Genomic DNA, 21,199 nt, shown 5'->3' with positions numbered 1-21,199 from the left:
TAATCTTTTCGGTACAATTAAACCTCAATTCTAGATACTCTTTCAAATAGGTGTGCTTAGGATCAAAGCTTTAGAATGTACATGTCTAGGCAGCGTGAAGGGTCAGGCTATTATTGACAATATCTTTTTAATGAAAAATAAGGTTTCATGAAAATGTGGTCCATTCTTTCTGTCAGTGTTGGTGTAGACTTGACAGAACTGGGAACCATTTGCCATTGCTGCCACTGCTCAAGGCATTTGCTTACACTGTCTGCCCATTGTACTGCACAATTTTATGTACGGTGTCCAGTGTATTTAGACATTGTTTAAAAATTTAAATTTAAATTTTTAATGACTTACTATATTTGAAGAGTACAACATATCGTATAATAGAAGAATACAGTAAGAGAAACAAATTATTCCAGATACACCAGTAAATGTTTTTACTTCTCCAGTTCTTGTAATTATTCATATGTTTTAATAGAGTAATTCAAAATAATCTAAAACCTCCATTTGATTGTGGGAGTAATGAATTTACTCTGTTATATTTATTTGTGCATAAGAGAGAATGCTCAGATTAAGCAAACAAAAGCTGAAATTTTGTATGTATGTATGTATGTATGTATTATTATTATTATTTAAAAAAAACATTAAGAAAAAACCCACACGGCATGTGGATCCAGGGTTTTAAAGTATTTTTCCTTTAATGAAACCTTTCAACTAAGCAAACGAAACGTGAAATTGTGGCAGAGGATTGTATCCAATCCTGCTGTTCCACTAGTGTAACATACTTTTGCTTGCTCAAGTGAACTCGCTTCTCTCATCTCTCCTGCAGCACTCGCACACGCTCAAGATCTGTCCCAAAGGGTCGAGGGGGGTCCCCCGGGAGCATATTTTGGGGGTGCGCAGGTTGAGAAAATGAAAGGAAAGTCCTAGTGTTTCAGGGAACTCAGCTTACGCAGTGCTAAATACAACCCAGAGCCCCTTTGATGTGCAGAGAAAGACTTTCCCATCAGCTCTTCTTGGCTAAAAGTGCTACTTCGGCCTAAACATGAGATGACAACGGGAGTAAACCTTCCTACCCCCCGCCTCACCCTGTGTAACCAAACTGCTCCCAGCAGTGTTGGGCTCTGATAGGTTAACTAGCAACAACATCTCTGTTCTGGACAAGTGCAAACAGAGGAAGAACATGCATCTTACCTTAAGCTGATGTAGTAGGGGGTGTACCACTCCCCCACCTATTGTTCCTTCAACTCCTTCAGTGTAGCTTTTCTGCATACCATAAAAAGATTAAACAGCTTTATTGCTTTTCTTTCTTTTAATTTGTGGCACAAACTGTGTTCTACAAACTTTTTAATGCTGAGGCAGTACCAGTTTTATGGCCATACTTTACAGTATTAATGTTGCCACTGAAGAAGTCACATTTGCACAGTATAGCACAGCTGAATGCATTATAAATTGGGCTGGGGTAACTGAAATACCTGATTGGCCAATAAGAATTCCATGCTGTTTCTGCAGTTTGCACAATTCACAGGCCTTGTAAAAACACAGAGCAGTGAATTGTGCTGATTGTAGTCACAGCTCAGGACTCCTGACATTATACTTTAATTAACATATAAATATTTTAAATTAGCATTTTATAATCACAATAGTATTATAACAATGCAACATTATATTGCACTTCATCCAAATGACAGTTAAAAAACCCACAAACATACTGCCTAAGTATTAATAGAATCCACTTCACACCCCTTTTATTGCTGCAAATGGTATTCAAGAGATATATAAGATATGTGTTTAATTTTCATCCAGTTTTCATAAGCAACACACCCTACTATTGTTAGATGGACTTTTGAGCCATGATGTCTAAGTGAATGCTTAATGTTGCCATTGCTACATGATGTTCCCTGTAGCTGAAGGAGTCTGCATTCACCTTCTAGCAACCAAAGCAATGACAAAAGTACAGATGGCATGACTTTTCTTAACAAGTGCTTATCTGTTAGAATTGGCTTGATCTTGAGCTACCTAGGAAATCCAGGCCTTAAGATTTGATACATTTGTTCAGATTTGTTGAATTTTGCATGTGATGTGTTTGTATAATAGAATAATGCTGCTGTGATGCTTTTAATGGAATGTATCTGTAATTTGCTTGCCATTTCTCTTTTAGCATAGGCCAGTAAAACAACAAGCAATTATGTTTTTATTGAGCTCCTCGTGGGCTGTGTTTGGCTTAGTTTCGTAGACCACAAGTTCTACCACAAGGCGCATAGTAGCATTTTATGTGGCCAATATTTTTATCACTGCATCTTACAAAGCAGCTATGCTGCCAAACAGGATTGAAGCAAAAATTCTCCCAGTTTCTCTGGAAAAATTTCAACAGTGCTGAAATAACACTAATTTTTCTTTAATGCCTATGAAATATTTTCAAATTCTTTATCCTCAGTTAGGTTTGCTTGCCATCAAGTGATATAACCATGTAGCCAAAGCTGATTGGCCAAATATCCATACACTGTATGATCCTTGATTGCCCAGAATCATCTATGTGACTTATTCTGGAATAAGTGCTGTCACATTCTCAATAGACTTTATTTAACCTCAGTGACATAATCATGTAGCCCTCGGGTCACAAGTCATTTTGGACCAGGGAACACATTTTGATTTTCAGAGTGCTGGGAATGCCAGTCACAAAATGGCTGCCACAGGAGTGTGGCAGAACACAAAATTAAAGAGGCCTAGAAAATAGAACGGAAGTAGGAAAAGTACATTGCCACAGGCTTGTATTGGGGTCACTGGCAGCAACTGGCACCCAGGGCCCCATATTATTTGTGTGGGTGCTCAGAATTCACACTGTGAGGCCTCTGATGCTACTTCCAGTGCTTTGTGAGGCCCAAAAGTTGCATTGGAGGCCTTGCACGGACTTGGAGGTCACATCTGAGGCCTCTAAGGCAACTTCCAGGAGGAACTGGAAGTCATGTCCGAGACCTCTCAGGGCCTTGAAATTTGTGTCCGAGGCCTTGCAGAGCCTCAGGAATCACGTCTGAGGCATTGCAAGGCCTCTGACGCATTGTGTAATTTAGGCACATCACCAGGAATGGCTCTGCTTGTGCCCTGCCCATTCACTGTCCTAGTATGTAACAATGCTGTTGCTGCTTGAAGGCCAGAACAATGGTAAGCCCCTTCCTGCTTTTACTCCTATTAGCTTATACAGTGGTATCTCAAACTTAATCCGTTCTGGAAGTTCGTTCGACTCCCGAAATCATTCAAAAACCAAGGCACAGCTTCTGATTGGCTGCAGGAGCTTCCTGCACTCAAGCGGAAGCTGTGTCAGATGTTCTGCTTCCGAAAAACATTCAAAAACCAGAACACTTACTTCCAGGTTTTTGGTGTTCGGAAGCTGATTTGTTTGTCAACCAAGCCATTCAAGAACCAAGGTACCACTGTATATCATGTCTGTTGTGTTTTTGAGGATATTCTGGGTTAAAAATCCATCAAATAAATATATGAGACTTGTGAGAACTGTCATTTGAAAATAAATTGCTAAAATGTTTACTTATGGCATTTCATAGCAGAGTGAAATAAACCTGATGGTAATGATTCTACATTTTGATTTTGAGTGGCAGGCATCCATCAAGGATAGGTGACAGCATTTTCTAAATCTACAGCAGACTTAAAATTAAAGAAAAAATACACGCTCCCTACATTTGGTGAATATGACCGCATGCTTCTGTTCACTTTTTTGTCATGTTACACTTAATGTAATGTGTGCAAGTTCTAAATTAGTGATGATGAGTATTTTTTTAGAGATCACCTGGTATAATTTCTTTTTCATAATTGTCAGGAGCTAGGGCATTGGGCAGGTATTCTAGGGCCTGGCTGTTTGTGAGAATGCTCACATAAATTTTTGAAGCCCAGTGGGGAAGGAGACTGGCAGGAAGGCGCCTAAGTTAACCATCAGTTTCATATACTCTTTTCTTCTCGCACAGCCAGGAAAAGGAATTTGCCACTGTTTATTTTCTTTTTCCACTCATCAAATTGGAAGAGCCATAGTTTAAAGCAAGCTCCAATCCATTTCTAAGCAAGGATTTCTTCAAAACACTGGTTATGAATCTAGTTTAACTAGCATTCAGAGGCATCCTACCACTCGACAATGGATCGTTCCCTGCTGTTCGTAACAGGAAGCAGTCTTTCCCAAGATTTCTTTTAAATCCACAAGGAACATTTTCTGACACCCTTTCTTTCCTCTTTAAGCAATCCTCTTGTTTTGAGGATTTGTTCTGATAGTTGTCCCACTGTGTATTCTGGAACTGGCTTGGGGAAGTTTTCCTGCAGTTGCTCCAGAGACAAATCTTCTCCCGCTGCTCTTATTTTTGAACCAGTATGATATTTCCCTTCCTGCTCTTCTGCCTCTAGCCAATACTTTGCTCTTTTTATGGATATTGTGCACTGCAACCAAGAAGCTGCAATGAGGAATTTCCTAGCCTGGATCAGAGGCCAAAAGCTAATGGTTTATTGGCCTAAGAATTTGCTGGGGTTTATTATCTTGGATTGTAAGTAGTGATTAAATCATCGTTTCTTGGTTCTGATATCATGGGAAACAGTGGTTTAACAAGCCAGGATAGATGCATCAAAGCCAAGTATATGAGAGAAGGAGGGGAAGGGTGAGGAAGAAATGTGTAGGTACAGAAGAAAATTTAAAAGGTTCACTCCGGTATAAATACTTTTTGGTATTGCCTGAATTAATTTAGGAGGGAAATCCCAGTAAGCCCTGGGTGGGGTGGGTGTTCCACTAATGAGACATTGAGAGGAATGCTTCATCCACTGATGTCAGGGCTCAATAGAGGGATCATAAGCAAAATGTTCCTAGGCTAGGTAGCCAAACATTCTTTTCTAGTAGTCAGCAATCACACCACAATACTGCCTACGAATGAGCATGAGATCATTTCTAGACTAATTGGACCTTACAATCAGTGCTGCCGACATAGCACACACAATGTGTTTAAGTCTTGTTCAGTGCAATTCTATGCATGTCTAATCAAAGCAAGTCTCACTGAGTTTGGTGGACTTACTTGTAGGAAACTGTCTATAGGACTACAGGCTTGATAGAACAACAGCATAAAGATATAGATCATATGTCTTAAGAGACTAGCTGAGCTGAGCAGTCAAAATCCGAGAAGCAGAGTTTTTGGTGCAAAGTTTTGCCATTTCTGACAAAGAGTCATCTTGTTTGGGAGCTTAAACTAGCTGTCTCAAAACTCCGGGGTTTCAAAATCATTTGGATTTTGTTTGTTTCAGAAAACAAAAATGTTATATAGAATTTGAATGTTTATATAGAGAAAAAACAACAATGTACATTCGTTTTAAAAGCAACAGTGGAGATATAATAACCTGGCTTAAACTCCTATCCAAAAGAATGTATTGCAAATGTGAAGAACAGCTTGCTTATACTATCTAGACTAGACTTGCAGCCACCTCTCAAATCCTCACGGGGCTTCTATCTTTTAAACATATATGTGTACTAATCAGAATATAAAGCAGCCTTCCTTTTTTGCTTCCTGCAAAACAGATTATGTGGTGATCCACCTTTTATGGCAGGCTCCGAAGAAAAGCTTTTTGAACTTATAAAGAAAGGAGATATTCATTTTAAACATTCAATCTGGGATACAGTCAGTAAGGCTGGTAAGTAGGCAACTGTATGATAAAAACAAACAACAACATCCCCAGCATGAAATTCAACAAATTGTTGCAATATTTTGACCTTTTTATTACCATTAAGTACTGTGTTTTCGCAAAAATGTAAAATTGATGCTAAAGAAAATTCACAGAACTGTTGCCATGAATTAGCTTCACAGCATTAGAGGTAAAATACTCTGCTGGATTAAAGCACTCAGAGACAACTGGGAGATGTGTTTGTTAGCAGCTAACAGAAATGAGGTTTACGAGTCTTTCTCTTTATAGCCAAAGCTGTGTTGGAGCTGCTTCTGAGAGTAGACCCTGCCCACAGAATGACTGCTAATGAATTGCTTCACATCCAGTGGATAACAGTAAGTTGCTATTTTTTTAAATAAAAAAAATCCTAAATATTTGCCTTATTTTTCTTTTTATTTGTGAAAATGTTTCTCCCCCACCTCCCTCAGATAATAGCCATATCCCAATTTTTCTGAAGGCTCTACTATGTTACAACAAGTAAGATGGTAAGACATTCGTCATTTGCCTTATATGCATCTAAATTGTACTTACAGCATTTGGTGTATCTGCCAGTATATAAACAATGACACAAGTCACTGTGAGGGCTTTTATAGACTGTGTAAACAGGAACAAAAATCCGGGCCACAAATTACTACATTTCTCCTTCTACTCCTTCCAACTCTTCATGACCTTTATTGGTGTAGTTCCAATTGTCAGAATTCTGATCCAGACACTGAGTTGCATATTCCATCTGTGTACATGCATACTTCATTTTATTGTGCTTCACTTTAATACGCCTTGCAGAGAATGGTCCTTTTCTGGCCACGGGAGTGGAGTTGGCTAGGGCTAGAACTAGGTTTCCCCCCCTTCTGTCCCTGCAGCCAGGGAAGCCTGGCTTAATAGACTACAGTATAGTGTAAACATATCTTTTCTATGTATGCACTGGGAAACAGAAAGAAAAAGAAAAAGTGAGACTTGCTTTATTATGATATTCGCTTTATTGCAGTGGTCTGGAACCAAACCTGCAATATCTCCGAGGTATGTGTATATATTTTTGTTAACTGAAAGCATAAGCAGAATCAAGGGCATTATCCACAGGGAACTTCTCTTTCAAACTTCATTTAAATGGAGTGCATGGATGGTTGTTCCCCAAAGCAATTGTATCCACATTTAAGCAAGCAGTATAGGTAAACTACAGTATGAACACCCTACAAAACAAATATTATTTTCCCAGTATATCTGAAGTTTTGATGATTACAGAGGTTCGCTGATAATAATGGAAGCAATTATTTAAACAACAATAATATAGAAATGAATAAGATGTTATGCGCTTTTGATTACTTTTCCAGACTTTACACATTTCTATTTGTTCCAGTCCATTTCTAGCAAAGGTTTCATCCTAAGGCTCCCCTCCCCCATGAAGAACAAGATCAGCTTTGTTAGTGAGATGTTTAATAATGGAATGTCGGTTACTGTCTTACATAGGACAGCCTAGTGTTACCAGAACTGAACAGTTCTCTGCTTTCCTGTGGCAGGGCCGCCTTGTGCAGACTGGGCAGAATCTTCAGGAGGTGGGGTCCATGTATGGGGCTAACTAGGTCTTGCAGAAATTCCTGGGAGCTTCTACACTATCACAAGGCTTATGGGGAAGATGCAGGGCTTATCTTAGTCTCAAAAGGAGGCCCTGACTTTGGGAATCGGTCTGTTCTTGTCCATGGCTTCACCATGCACCCTCCCTCCCTCGGAGTGAAGACATTTGCTGGGAACTTGTTTGGTTTCCTGGAAAGGAATTTTGCTCATATCTTGATTGGCCCATAATGTGAGGTTTTCACTTTCATCTCAGCAAGAGCTGTTTACATTGTTAGGTGTTCATCTTTTGTTTTCTCTGTCACAACTTGAGCAGGATAAGGCATTGGGCAAGACCATTAATATAGTGGGGACTTGGAGGTGGTGTTTTAGCCCTCAGCCCTGGCTTGAGCAGGGCAGGCCTTTCACTGTTTGTCTCAGGTTGCCAGCTAGAACTCAGATGCTTGTCCCGTAGCGTGCTGAGGACTGTTATGCTGGCAACCCACAGGAGGTGGCCCCAGCAGATGGGCTAGGGGCACAGCCTTCGTATAGAAGGTGAGATCTCTGCTATCCAGTCCTTGCCCTGTGGCTAGCCAACTGCACATACTTGCTGTATCAATAAGGTTGCAATCTATTTTCACCCATATCTGGATTGTCCATATCCAGTTGTCCTTCCTTCTACCTTTGGGGGTTAGGCACTTCATGCATGGCACACAGCTTTAGGGTTTGCAGTCACTTAAGCTTTCAGAGCATTTGACAGAGGGATAGCTGTTGAAATGACAAGCATTTGGGCAGAATTATCACAGAATTCTAATAGCTGCTATTTTATGTAAAGTGTTAATTCAAAAATCTGTGGTTGGTTATCCTTTGGAGCAGAGATATCAATGGTTAAAAGCTTTTATCGGTGTTATTTTTTTCTCCATACACTGCTGCAAACAAACTGAAATTATGTTGCATCTATTTCTGGATTATTTTTGCATAATTGCTATAGTTCTTTTCTCGTACTCTTTACCCAAATAAACAGCTGTTTATTTATCAATAGGATTGGTTGTTAGATTTTTCCCCCTTGTGCCCACAGATGGACAGAAGGTCTTGTTTGTTAGATGTTTATAATTAAATTACTCCCACCCACCTCAGTTCCCAAATTTATGTAAGAACTCATGTTATATTAATGCACAAAAGTGTTTAGAGATACTAGGGTAAATGTGCATTTCACGAGTGCCTCAAATATTTCATATTCGTATTTGCTTCTGTGTAATCTGAGTTCCACTCTTCCTAATGCATAGTCTTCTAGTTTATAAAACTAAGCACACTGCTTCTCAGTTCAGCAAGTTGGTCCATACTGCACATGATGGAACGTTTTGTCACTAGTGGGTATTTCTTCAATTCATGAATAAGTTCAGCACTTACATTTTCAACTACTGAGGCTGCTTCTCCTTCCTTTTGCCCTCCACTAGCCCTTTTTGATCACACAAGTGTGTTCTCCAGTGCGTGGCCTATCCCTCACAAAATAATAAAAAAAATCAGTCACCAGTTAACTGACCATTCTGTGCGAATATTCATTTATTTTTCATCACACACAAATACCGTAAAAGGTTCTTAAACGATGCCTTACTTTTGGAACATTTTCTCCAGCAAACCTTTATTTTTGTCCGGAAGCTGTGGTGTGGGAGTACTGCCATTCAGAACAGAGTCTAGCAGAGATCACAGAATGGAAAATGTGTTTCTGACATACGTTGGGTGCCATATGATGGAGGGGCACACTGTTCCCTTCTATGCCTTGAATCTCACTGACATGCACTCCCTTAAAATATGAACATAAAAAGCTTGAAGGAAAGACAAAAGAAAATGAAACAATCTAAAAGGCAACCAATTAGTAATCCTCCACTTTCCCCACAATCAGCACCAGATGCTAGCCAATTAAACTCAACAGGTGCTCAAATGAGGCAATACAGACAATTAACTTAAGTGGTTCCACTTTCTTAAAAACTGTCAGAACACAACCACCCCATTTCATGTGCTATTTAAGTATTTGTAGCTCTTTAAAACATAGTGCTTTTTTTCCTGAGGCCACAACTCAGCCTCTTATTTTGTAGGTGCGATTTGGTGCACTTAGAAATTTAATTACCTGAATGTGCTTGCAAATAAGGTAGTTATTTGGATGTCTGCAACATCAATTTGTCTACAGTTAATTACAGATGTAAATTTGCACCTGCAAAATTGGAGTCCACATCTGAAAATCATTCTATAAATTTAGAAGGACTGGGAATACATTATCCTGATTCATGTAGAACTAATTCTCTCTGTGCATGGCTATCTTATCCCAACCTCCACCACTCAGAAACAACACACACACACATACCTTGTGCCAAAACCATAGGAAGGCAAAGACTGAAATATACTGTTAATAAAGACAAAATAGTATTGCGGTTGGAAAAGAAGGTGTAAATCTAGTTATATTGCTTGGAATGCATGGATCCATTGTCATGTATGGATTTATGGTATGGTCAAAACCTTATGATACATTTATTTAAATGGAAAAGATTCACACATGTTATTTTTAGACACATATAAGCAAACTTTTAAAAACATAGTGCTTGGGTTTTTTTTAAAGAACAAAGTATTTCTTGCTTAAAGCATTAAGTTGAATGCTTGTATCTCTTAAAGATACTGAACCTTCACTGTGAATCACTTTGCATTTATTGGATTCAACATCCATGGGGGAGATTTTCCCCACAACAGATCAAACCCATAATCTTTCTTTAAGTGGGCCCACACACATGACTTTCCTGTTCCAGTCTTAAAGAAGCTGATGCTGATACATTATACGGAGAAGACAAAGCTACAAGGCTGCTTTTACGTTTATAGTCCTTTCCCCTCAGTGTGTTGGGGGGGGGGGTAACTGCTAGTTTCAAATAGACAGGTATTATACCCCTAGAGACTTTCAGAACCAAAAGCTTATAAAGACTCAAAAAAGTGAAGAAATCCATTGGGAGAAAATCCACTAAAAATAGTGCTTATTTATATATTTAAGATCCATTTATTTCTAAGGAAATTGATATGTGTCCATAATGAGCATTACACAAATACAAGAATGGGTCTGTAAAGCTAAGTAAGTTAATATATAAGAACACAGTGCAAGCCTTGGTCTAACTTGCTCAAGTTCTTTACTGAAACATTTTTGGCATGGAATTGAAGTGGGAGGGGTATGTCCTCCTCTCTCCACCATGATCATAATTGCTTGTTGCCTAGGTTGTTGCTTAGGAAATCTGTTTTTAAAAGACCTATATTAGGTCTTTCCTATTTGATCCAGCCATAAGCCATATTTATGTCATTAAACCACATACCCAATTTGATTTGGTTACAATGATAGTGTCACAAAGTTAATTCAGAATAAGGTCATAAAGCAGTCCCCTCACTCTTAATGGTTCCTGAAGAAAAATAAGTGAAGCTGTTTTCACTCTTGTTCTTGGTTCCACTCCACAGAAATTACTATGAAGGAACACAGGAGCAAAAATATGTTCACACAAACCTCTTTTCATATTTTTGGCTCAAGTCTAAAAAAACCAAATGTTTAGGATTCCATAGAATCTGCATTTGTGGGCATCAAAGTATCTGATGCCATATACTGCAGCTTGTTTTGTCTTTCTAGTATTGTTTTTTTACTGTACCTCTTTTCCTTTGCCTGGCTTTAGTAGACACTCGTTGCTGCTGTGCCATGAAAAAAATAGTTACATTTGTCCTGTTAGTCAGAAATGCTTCTAAAACTTCTAGGTGAATAGGACTTTGTGCTTGACAACTTTGTGGCGCTTTTGGGAAAACAGCTTGCCACCAGGCAGGCAAAATCATTTTCAGATTTTATTGGACTTGCATACTTGTGATAGAAAATCAATGAAGGTACGGAGGGATTGCCAAAGCAATTGACTTTCTAATAAGTGCACCAGTGCTGTTTTTAATTGCCTACAGGTAGGTGTTCCATCTTGCCACCTCAAGAAGTAGTTGTAAAGAGGACCAAAAAAAGGTGCCACCTAGGATAAGGTATAGATGGCATCAGCTGTTTTTAGAATGTTCTGGCCAAAAAGAAGAGGAAATGGATCCACATGTGCTACAATATAATTCCCAATGTAAAACTCTTCATTATTATTTTGTTTTGTGGGGAGAAAATCAGTTTTTTTTTTTTTTAAAAAGAGGAGCTTTCTCTCTTTGGACTTTTATAATAAAAGAATTAATGAAACACCTTGGCCTCCAGAAATAAAGGCCTGGACATAAATGGTTTATTATTTCTTTAGGGTGAAACAGACATTTTCCCAAGGCCATGTAATGTCCTAGAATTGATGAAGAAGTGGAATAACGACATCAGCACAGACAACAGAGAAGTAGACCTTCTGGAAGTTGAACTGAATGGTGCATCATCAACTTCACAACAAGAAATCCGTGAAGAACATGATAGACTTACTAGCAGCAATGGCAACTTAGAGGCCAGTATAGAAACAGAAGTAGAGAGTGGGAGCAGCAAATCCTCCACGCCGACAAAACAAGTAAAGGTTAACCTGGTATTTCTAAGATTAAGTCCATCTTAGGGATGGGGCACCCCAGTCCTAGGAACCAAAAGTGTCTCTCTAGGAATCTCTGTCTGGCCCTGACTCTCCCTGGGCCACACATGCTACTGGACCTGCTTTGCAGCCTCCTTGAGTGTTTTTGTTTGGCTGGAATGTGTCTTAAAACTCTGATAAATGCTTCTTGCTTTCCCTGATGGAAACAGAGAGTGTGTGTGAATTTTGTATGGAAACTCACCTAAAAATTCACAGGTAAAATTCACATTTGTTCCTGTGCACACTTTTGCCTCTGACCCTGCCTCTCATTGGTGTGTAGCCCTCAGAAGTTTTCACAGAGGGGCAGCCATCAGGCTGAAATTATTATTATTGTTGTTGTTGTTATTATTATTATTACTACTACTCCTCCACCCTGTCCATCTGACTGGGTTGCCCACCCCTGAACTACATAATAGCATAGAGCATTGCTGGTAAAGGCAAGGTTTGTGTTAAGGAGAATCAAAGTTTATGAATCATAGTTACTTTTTACAGAACTTTTACAGTTACTTTTTTACAGAACAACATGTATTCTTTTTCAGACTCATAAGAAAAAAACCCACAGCAACACTTTACCAAATGGGACATTGCGGAAGAAAAGCTCATATAACAAGTCAGCTTCCAACGTAAGCATATTTATAAAATTGGCCGCTCTCTCTTAACTGAAGGGTCATTTCAGCTATGTGTGGGCTGCCATGTAAGTACTTTAGATGCTTCTGCAGTTGGTATTGCGCTTGCAGCAGGCTGGGATCACATTTTAAATGTGCCTCTAAGTAGATGGTCTACATGCCAAGGCCCTGAGTCCCACGATAAGAAAAGGGAATTGGGGCACTTGCATGTAGAGCTCCCATTAGTGGATGCTGGTTCATACCTAGGTGTCTAGGAGCAAGCATAGTGGCAGTCTCACGCAGTCCCAGCATCTTAACCAACAGCATACCAAGAGGCTAAATAAAACTGCTCTGAATCATTTAGAGGATTTGATTCTGACTAAGCCGATTCTCTTGTAATTTATAGAGGTTGGTTTAGTTAAGTAGCTTCCATATATCAACTTGTGTGATTTATAGTCTTTTTTTTAATTGGTAACTGCTTTCTCATTGTTCTTGGTGTGTAAACTTAGTGCAGAAGTTTTCATTACGCTAGCCTTCAGAACCTTCCTTGCTTCAGTCTTTGTGGTGCCGTAGTTCTTGCCACGACAGAAATACTTTGCAAAGTAGATGGCGTTCATTTCAGTCCTATAGATGATGTCATCAGGAAGGGAAGTCTGCTAGCATGGGTAAAGATGTGATAAAGCTATCAAAGTTTCCAACATTTAGGGCTTCTTAGTTCAGGGGGAAAAGGCAAGTATGCGGGGGACATGATAGAGGTGAATAGAATTATGCATTGTGTGGAGAAGGTGGGTAGGGAGTTTTTCTGCCTCTCTCATAATACTAAAAGTCAAGACCACCCAGTGAAGCTGAACATTGGAAGATTCAGGACAGACAAAAGAAAGTACAGTGTTACCTCGGGTTAAGTACTTAATTTGTTCCGCAGGTCCGTTCTTAACCTGAAACGGTTCTTAACCTGAAGCACCACTTTAGCTAACTGTTCTTATCCTGAAGCAAAGTTCTTAACCTGAAGCACTATTTCTGGATTAGCGGAGTCTGTAACCTGAAGCGTATGTAACCTGAAGCATATGTAACCCGAGGTACCACTGTACTTCTTCACACAGTGTATAGTTAAACTAAGGAATTCATTCCCAGAAGAGGTAGTTGCAGCCATCAGTTTGGATGGCTTTAAAAGACTGGACAAGTTAATGAAGGATAGGGCTGTTGGTGGCTACCACCCATGATGGTTGTATTCTGCTTCCGGTGTTGGAGGCAGTGTGCTTCTGAATTCCAGTTGCTGAGGTTTAAAAAGATACGGAGAGTGCTGTCACATTCCGGTCCTGTTTGTGGGCTTTCCATAGACATTTGGTTAGTCAGTGTGAGAAGAGGGAGTTGGAATAGATGGGCCCAATAGAATTGTAGACGCTTTGGTGATGCAATATTGCATAGTTCCTTCTGTCTGGGACTGGATTGTGATGGAATACAAAGTCAGGGTCTGTTGCAGCTTGTTCTGTCATTCTATTACTGTCCCTTTACCTCTTTTCCTCCCTTTAGTAGACACTCATTGCTGCTGTGCTCTTCCTGGTACTTTTTGAGCATCTGAGAGCTTTTTGGCCTATTGGTTTTTAGCTTACAGAATATGGTTCTGCTGAGTAGTTAGACGAGGATTCTTCCCACTCCTAACACCATGTATTAATAAGAATGCTGTCAAATCTGATTTGCTTTATTGCAACTAACGTAGCTCCAGTCGAAGTTGTCCTTTCCTTTCCTAATGACATTGTATCAGAAATCAGAAATCAGAAATTTCTACTACAATTTGAACAGGCATCATCACATGACTGTTTCTTCCTCCCATTAATAAATGTGATATCAAATGTATCCTGTGTTAATTTGTGTTTTTGGTGTTGTTTGTTTTCAAGATTCAGAGTGGTGGAAGTGGGTCGGTGTCTCCAGGATCGGTTGTGAAACGGATGCAGGATAGCCAAGAGAAGAAAACTGAAATGGAAAAGTCTTCCTTTTCTCCGAGTCATGGGTCTCCAAGCAAAAGTTCACAAAAATCAACTACCCTTAGTGGCCTACTCAAAACGAAAAAGAAATCTTAGGGGGTATCCATCAACTCAAAACGAAGTTCTTACGAAGTAACTAGTGCCGATGCCAAAATGTGGCAGCTTTATAAAAAGGACCAATGTAGCCTGAACTCTTTTGCCTTTTTTTGTTGTTCTGAGATCTATAATCATCAAGAGAGCTCTAGCTTCACAGTAGTGCTGATAAAAGTTCTGAAGCAGTGTGAATTCCTAACCTATGTGAGGGCATCCACTGGTCGTATTACTTTCAGAGCAAGAGCACAGAACTGTGTAAAAATCGGTCTTTTATTTATTGTATTGTTCAGGCAAACGACTGGTTTCTTTCAATCTACTTTCTATGTTTTTCCTAAATTTGCTTTGTATTGTCACAAACATTTGTTGCGTGCGGGAATAAGGAGCCAAAATATGTAATGGCTCGGTGGTATGTATGTATGTAGATTGTGCTTATAACCCTGTAGGCATTATAACTTGTGTACCAAGGTCAATGGATTTTGTTTCTGATATTTTTATGGCACTTTAGTTTGTTTAGAAAACATACTTTAAACATTTTTAGGTATTATGAAAATTGCTGAGGTTCATATTGCTGCTAAAACTCTTGTGTGTTTAAATAAAACAGATCTTAGAAAAATATTTTTCACATGCTAGTTAATCTTCATTTTTGAAAGGATGGATTGTGCCGCAGAAGAATCATATTTTTGTAATATGATTCTTTTCTTTTAAAGATAAAGCTCTTTTTGCTTAAAGTTCTTTCATTAGCTTATTCTTGAATGCTTACACTTGACACATTTTGCACTGTGAATTATTCAGGCTGTCAGGCTAAATATTTGTGTAGTGGTCTCATTCATATGCTTATATAACATTTGGTTCTTTTCAAACTTTAGTGGAAAATTTAGTGTAGGTCTTCCCATGATTGCAAGCAACCGTGGGTCCTCAGTTTATGCAGAAATAACAGGTACTTCAGTGAAGCCTGTGAATGAAGCAGATTTCATTCTTCTTCTGTCACCTTCCCAAGATGATTATGCAGGGCAATGCCAAGGGCCCAGGTTCCCCAGAGGTTTCTAGTTCCTGGTACCTGCAAGTGACTTAATGTGGGCACGCTGCCACTCAGACTTTTCAAGCCAATGATGGCATTTTAGATGTTCACAATATCATTTTAGATTTAATTTGTATGACTTGATAAATAATTCGATATGTCCAGATAAATAGTTGGATACATCCAAACTTTCCCCAAATATGCATGGGTGATAAGGAGGTTGCCTCTTTCTGCTTCAGATCTTGATGTCTTACCTTTACTTCATGGGAAGAATTTAATATTTTACTATTAATGTGTATTAGTAAAGTTACAAATGTTATAACCATTTACATTAAAGTACTTCTCTTAATTTAGCTGGTCTTAAAAATTACACCCCCCCCCCAAAAAAAATACATTCAGGCTATTTTCAGCAAAACCTTGTCCCAGATACTGGATCTGACAGCCTCTCTGGTTTGATACGAAATGGCCAGAGTATCTTAAAAAGTCGAACTAGCTTTCTGAGTCTCCTGACAGAGGTGCAATAGGTCCCTTTTGTTCTAAAAGACCAGATCTAGTTGGCTATTAGCTCTTGGCACCAGTTATTTTCCTTTAGTCAGATAATTGCTTGTAGGCTATGCCAGGACATGCTCTATTAGAGCTGCAAAGGCATCATTAGCCAGCCTCAGGTCAATCCTACCTGATCGCAGGACTGGCTTAGTTGCAAACTGACTATGTAGCGTTAAGGCCAATTCTATTTTGTGTTCAAATAAGTCCTTGACTATTGTAAATGGAATTTTAATGACTGGGGCTGACATATACTGTGCCCTTTGCTCTTTTGTACCCTGGACCCAGGGACATATAGAATTTTAAATAAAAGAAAATATGTCAGTCACGTTACCTCACAACTGGGAGGACTTGTTTACGTACTTATTTAAATACATAACTTTTGCTTTGTTATGATGAAACTTTGGGTAGCCTCTTCAGTGCACTGCTTTTATAGTGGCTAGTATCTTGGTTTTGAAGTTGGAAAATCCAGGGCCAAATCGCCATTTACCTTGAAGCTTAATGGAGCATCCTTGGGAATGTCACTGTCTCTTAGTGCTGCTGTGAAATTATGGGAGGAAGGATGGGGTAGGGATGCAAAAGTTAGCGCCACACCACCATATACTCAAGAAGCTTTGCCCCCTTAAAAGTATCTAAACCTTAGAGCGCTTTATATGGAAATGACAGCTTGCCTATGCTAATGCTTGTATAGTTTGTAGTCAGTTGCACCACTGGGAAAACTGGAAGAAAGTACCCAGTCTGACAAGGCCTTAATCAACAGCAGTCTGATCCTTTAAAAATGCAATACTAGTTCATTTGTTCAGCCTATCTACATGAAAATTTGATAGATACAATCACCTTGAAGAATGTTTCAAATATTCATGTTATCTAGAGATACAACAGAGAACCTTTCTACTTAGGTTTTAAAAAGGGGGCCTGTGAGCCATGCAAGTAACTTTCACAAGTATTAGCTTTGTTACACTGCAGAATTTTACTAATGATGTATTGAACCTAGTTAGTGAAACAGCAGTGGCTGGCTTTTACAAATGTATTTATTTTGTAGAATGCATACTTCTTGCCCACACTCGGTGCCACACAAGAAAGAAATGAGATACATGAAAATGCCAAGCTAAAACGACTGTTGATGATCCCCCCTCCCCCCAGAAACTCCTCAGAGTCAGTAGAAAATTATGTCTCAGGACTGAATTTGGTACATTCTGCACTGCTTCCTCGCATTGTATCATATCACATCAGTAGGTAAAACTGTACTTTATTAATATATGGTTTAGATTCCGTGCTGGGTGCACACTATCATTTATGAGTAGCAGCAAGATATATGTGGAAATGTTCACATTATTCTTGCTCCACCAGGGTACAGTAGCAGTGTTGTTTCAATGTCATTTCTAAGAAGATTTAAGAATTACTCCATAATTTTGTTTTGCTTCGACTCTATCTGCATATCATATTTGTACTGGTGAAAACATAATTTGGAAGGGATGCAGAATAGTTGTGTATATTGTGTGACTTGATATACAAGAGCTGCAGGGTTACATTCTACTCCTCTATTACATGCTACCATCCTAGGGACAGGAGCTATCCAATGTTTTCTTTAAGTTACAGCAGCTGTCGTTCAATTTAAATGGAGGAAATTTCATACAGTGCTTGTTTTCTTGCTCTGTGCGAGTAACATACTTAACAGATTCCTTCATACCCTGTCACTTAAATTGTATCCTTGGGATTTGGATAAGTAGTTACAGCTGCTTTTAACAAACAAATGGTATCAATTTGATCTGATTTACTTAGAACAATAGGGATAGTCCAGGATTCAGAAGCGGAAAATAGCATTCTGAGTGTGGGCACTGCAGAAAAAAGACCAGAAAAAAATTCTCATGGATGAGGCTGTGGGGTGTGGGATGGTTGGGGATGATGAGAGTTTTAGTACAGCAACATCTGGAGGGCCAAAAATTAACCAGTCCTGGTCTAGGATCTATATTTCTGGGAAAACGATATGTCTCCACTTCTTTTCCTTTCATCTTCAGAGAAGGCATTCTTTCTGCATTGTACTTACATTACCTCCTATAGTAACGGAAATGAAGGGGAGATTCGCATTATAAGAGAGGAGGGGATTTTTGTTTTCCCCAAAGGTTCTTGAAATGGGGTATTGCTGTGGAGAAGGGAAGAACATTTTTTTAAAGGCTGCATAAGCTTGCATATGATACAGAAGAAAATTCATTTCACAGAAGAAGAAAAGAAAGCATTACCAAAACTGGATGGGCATCTGAGTAGAGGGGTATTGTGTCTTTTGGACATCATGAACCTGCTCACAACATTATATATGTACATTGCAGGAGTATCGGTTTCGATAACTGCCTTGGATTTGGGAGGAAGTGAAGTGAATTAATGTTTTGTGGCAGGCATCAGGAGTTCCTCAGTAGGCAAATGAGGTAGAAAACATTAAAGCTGTCTTACAACAAAAGAGCTGCAAGTCAATATTGGTTTTCCTGAAAAAGAAGTAATCTATTCTAGCTTTTATTGGTGAACTCTCACCATTTGCTCTCACCAATATAACTGTTTATATGGCTATCATTCTCTTACTTAACCCATTCTTTTACTAACACAGGGATAACCATATACTCCTCTATGTCTCAAGTTGTTTCTGTTGCTAGGGATGCTTATGGCCAGGTTAGGCTGGTTCACTAGCTATGTCTGGAGCAGGATAGCCTGTGCTCTGCTCTGGTGACCTACTACCTGGGCTACAGTAATGTGCTCTATGTGAGGCCCTCCTTGAAGATGGTTTGGAGGCTGCAGCTAGTGCAGAATGTGGTTGCACTGGCCGCTAACTAACTACTGTACCCAATTCAAGAAGTCAGTACTTGTGTACAAAGCCCTAATTGGCTTGGGGCCCAAATACCTAAAAGAGTGTCTTCCTCAATATCAGCTGGGAGATTATGTTGATGGTGCCATTGCTGGATGCTCCCTGGTTGGCACTGACCCACGGCAGGGCTTTCTTGATGACCCTTCCCTGTTTGTGGAATGCCCACCCTGGCATGATGCATCTGTGTCCCTCATTATTAACTTTCAGGACAACTTTGATGACAAATAATGCTTCCTTGCAACTTTAAAATTATCAACTCCAAAAGCATGTAACTCCTTTGCATATTTTTAGATGTGTTTATTTTTATTTTTTTTAAGGTTTGAAATATTTACTTTTTTTTTAGTTGTTTGTATTTATCATTTGATCTATGACTTTGGTGTTTGCTAGCCTGGGCTCCTTTGAGAAGCAAAGTGGGACAGAAATTTAATAAACAAATTTTATAGGTTAATTTGTTTTAACTGAAACTGATTTGTATGATACCATGGATTTGCCTAGCTTGTTAAAATTATAACATCTAAATATTCTGTGTGCCCATATGAGTTTAAAATCTACTGCTCAGTTATTTCCACAGTAGTTTCCTTACTGGCTCCATCAAATTCAGGACATTCAATGATAATTTAAATATACATTTTTTCCACTTTGAAGTGCTGGTCCACAGCTAAATCTAATGATTTATATGTTCATGTTTGATGGATGGAATAGTATCCACCCTTATTTTTACTGGAAGTTTCTGCAAAGGTCTAAGGGATTGTTTATATCAACATAGGTTTGGCTGTGTTGGCACCAGATATATTTCACAATTGTCCATGTCTGATTGCCCTTGCCTTTCTGCTCTGTATGTCCATTGAATAAAAAATAAAGTCAGTCAGGAGAAGTTCAAGGCTGCATTTGTTTCTCATCTCCTTCTGCCTCATCTATCTGCATTAAACACTTTTAGACTATATAAAATGAAGTTGAGAGTTAGCCATAGTCTCTGACTACAATTCTTTAAAGCTAATCCTTGGAACCTGGACAGCATGGTCAGAAGTTTCTTGGAAAGAGCAAATAACTCAAGAGCAAACCAGCAGGTAATGAAGCAAGATGTGTCTTAGGGGATGTCATCTGTTTGCTGGTAAAGAAGGATAGTCCTATGTAGCAAGAACAGCACTCAATATCTGCCTTACCTCTTGTTGCCCCTTTCCTGATCAAAAAGCACTTCTATTTTAAGAAAAAGCTTTCATGCATGTTATGCGTAGATTGCATCCCCTGACAATTGCACATGCATGTTTTGCCGCCTCCATATATAATATATATGCAGCAGCCGTTTGTAAGGCAGTTTACTACAAGGTAATGCATTTCTGCTGCAGGACACTGATGGCGACAGGAAGAGGAAGGCCTTGCAAGGTGGTAATGGAGGCATGGGACTGTTACATCAAATCCATGCACTGATGGGCCATAATGTCAGTGGCCCATACTGCGCACTGCCAGCCACTCAGCAGCTGCATGCTTGTGCCTGCGTGGTGCTGAACAAAACCGTTCCCAGGTCTCCACTGCTGCCTTATGACATCCTCTGCTAAGAGCATCAGGTAACTTATCCTTCTATATTACTGCTAAGCAGGGAATTACCTTCCATCAAACTGCCTCAACAAGCCACCACTGTGTATACTGTATGTGCTGGGAAGCTGAGACCAGTTGTAGCTTCCTGGCTTGTATGCATTCAGCAAACCACCCACGTGTTCTCATTCCATGGAGTTCCATTCTTTTCCTTTTATTTTTCTCCCATTGTAGTGTTTTCCATTTAGGAAAACAAAAATAGCCATGGTTATGGAAATGTTTCTTATTTTTGACAAATAAGAGCTAACTGTCACATGCTCAAAATGTCAAAGTGTCTCTCGACCACTGCCTCCGACCCCAAGAAATAAGGATTCTCGTTCCTTTTGTAAGGATTGGCTCCCAACATCTCCACTGCTAACAGGAATTTATTTATTACTTAGTGAGACAAAACAATTCATACCCCTTATCAATGGTTTGTACTTAGACTGTTGTGTCCAAGAGTCTCTGAGCCAAATTATAAGTCATTTTGGCATGGCAGTGTTCAGTCCAGTTGCTACCTATCCAGAAAATGTTGAATTGTCACTGGGGATTTCGACTTTGAGCTGTACTGGACTCCCAGCACAGAGTTCCTCGAAAACATTTGACATGAAGTTTTCCTTTTCTGTAGCAATAACTTTGTATCTGCTGTGTGGCATGGTCTGTGCACTGAACGAAGACAACTCAGATACAAAAAACTGGACAGAACACCT

The 21,199-nt window shown here is 39.3% G+C and overlaps 1 protein-coding gene across 25 annotated transcripts in view; it reads left to right on the top strand.

The window, feature by feature from the left end:
* The window catches only part of STK33 (serine/threonine kinase 33), a 54,117-nt gene extending 34,320 nt beyond the window's left edge, over window positions 1-19,797 (top strand). For 14 of the 25 annotated variants that reach the window (XM_083591347.1, XM_083591327.1, XM_083591346.1 and 11 more), the window contains 5 exons: window positions 5,543-5,655; window positions 5,935-6,020; window positions 11,520-11,783; window positions 12,362-12,445; window positions 14,323-19,797. In XM_083591347.1, coding sequence (XP_083447473.1) covers window positions 5,543-5,655; window positions 5,935-6,020; window positions 11,520-11,783; window positions 12,362-12,445; window positions 14,323-14,505 — 730 coding nt within the window. In that variant the 3' untranslated portion in view covers window positions 14,506-19,797. The remainder of the gene's footprint in view (window positions 1-5,542; window positions 5,656-5,934; window positions 6,021-11,519; window positions 11,784-12,361; window positions 12,446-14,322) is intronic. The other 11 variants (XM_083591348.1, XM_083591336.1, XM_083591330.1 and 8 more) reach the window with 1 other exon arrangement.
* Window positions 19,798-21,199: the final 1,402 nt, after the last annotated feature.

The sequence above is a fragment of the Podarcis filfolensis genome, assembly GCF_964270895.1.
Source record: "Podarcis filfolensis genome assembly, chromosome: 1".
NCBI lineage: Eukaryota > Metazoa > Chordata > Lepidosauria > Squamata > Lacertidae > Podarcis > Podarcis filfolensis.
The sequence above is the reverse complement of the archived record's forward strand: the minus strand, read 5'-3'. Positions and strand labels throughout refer to the sequence as shown.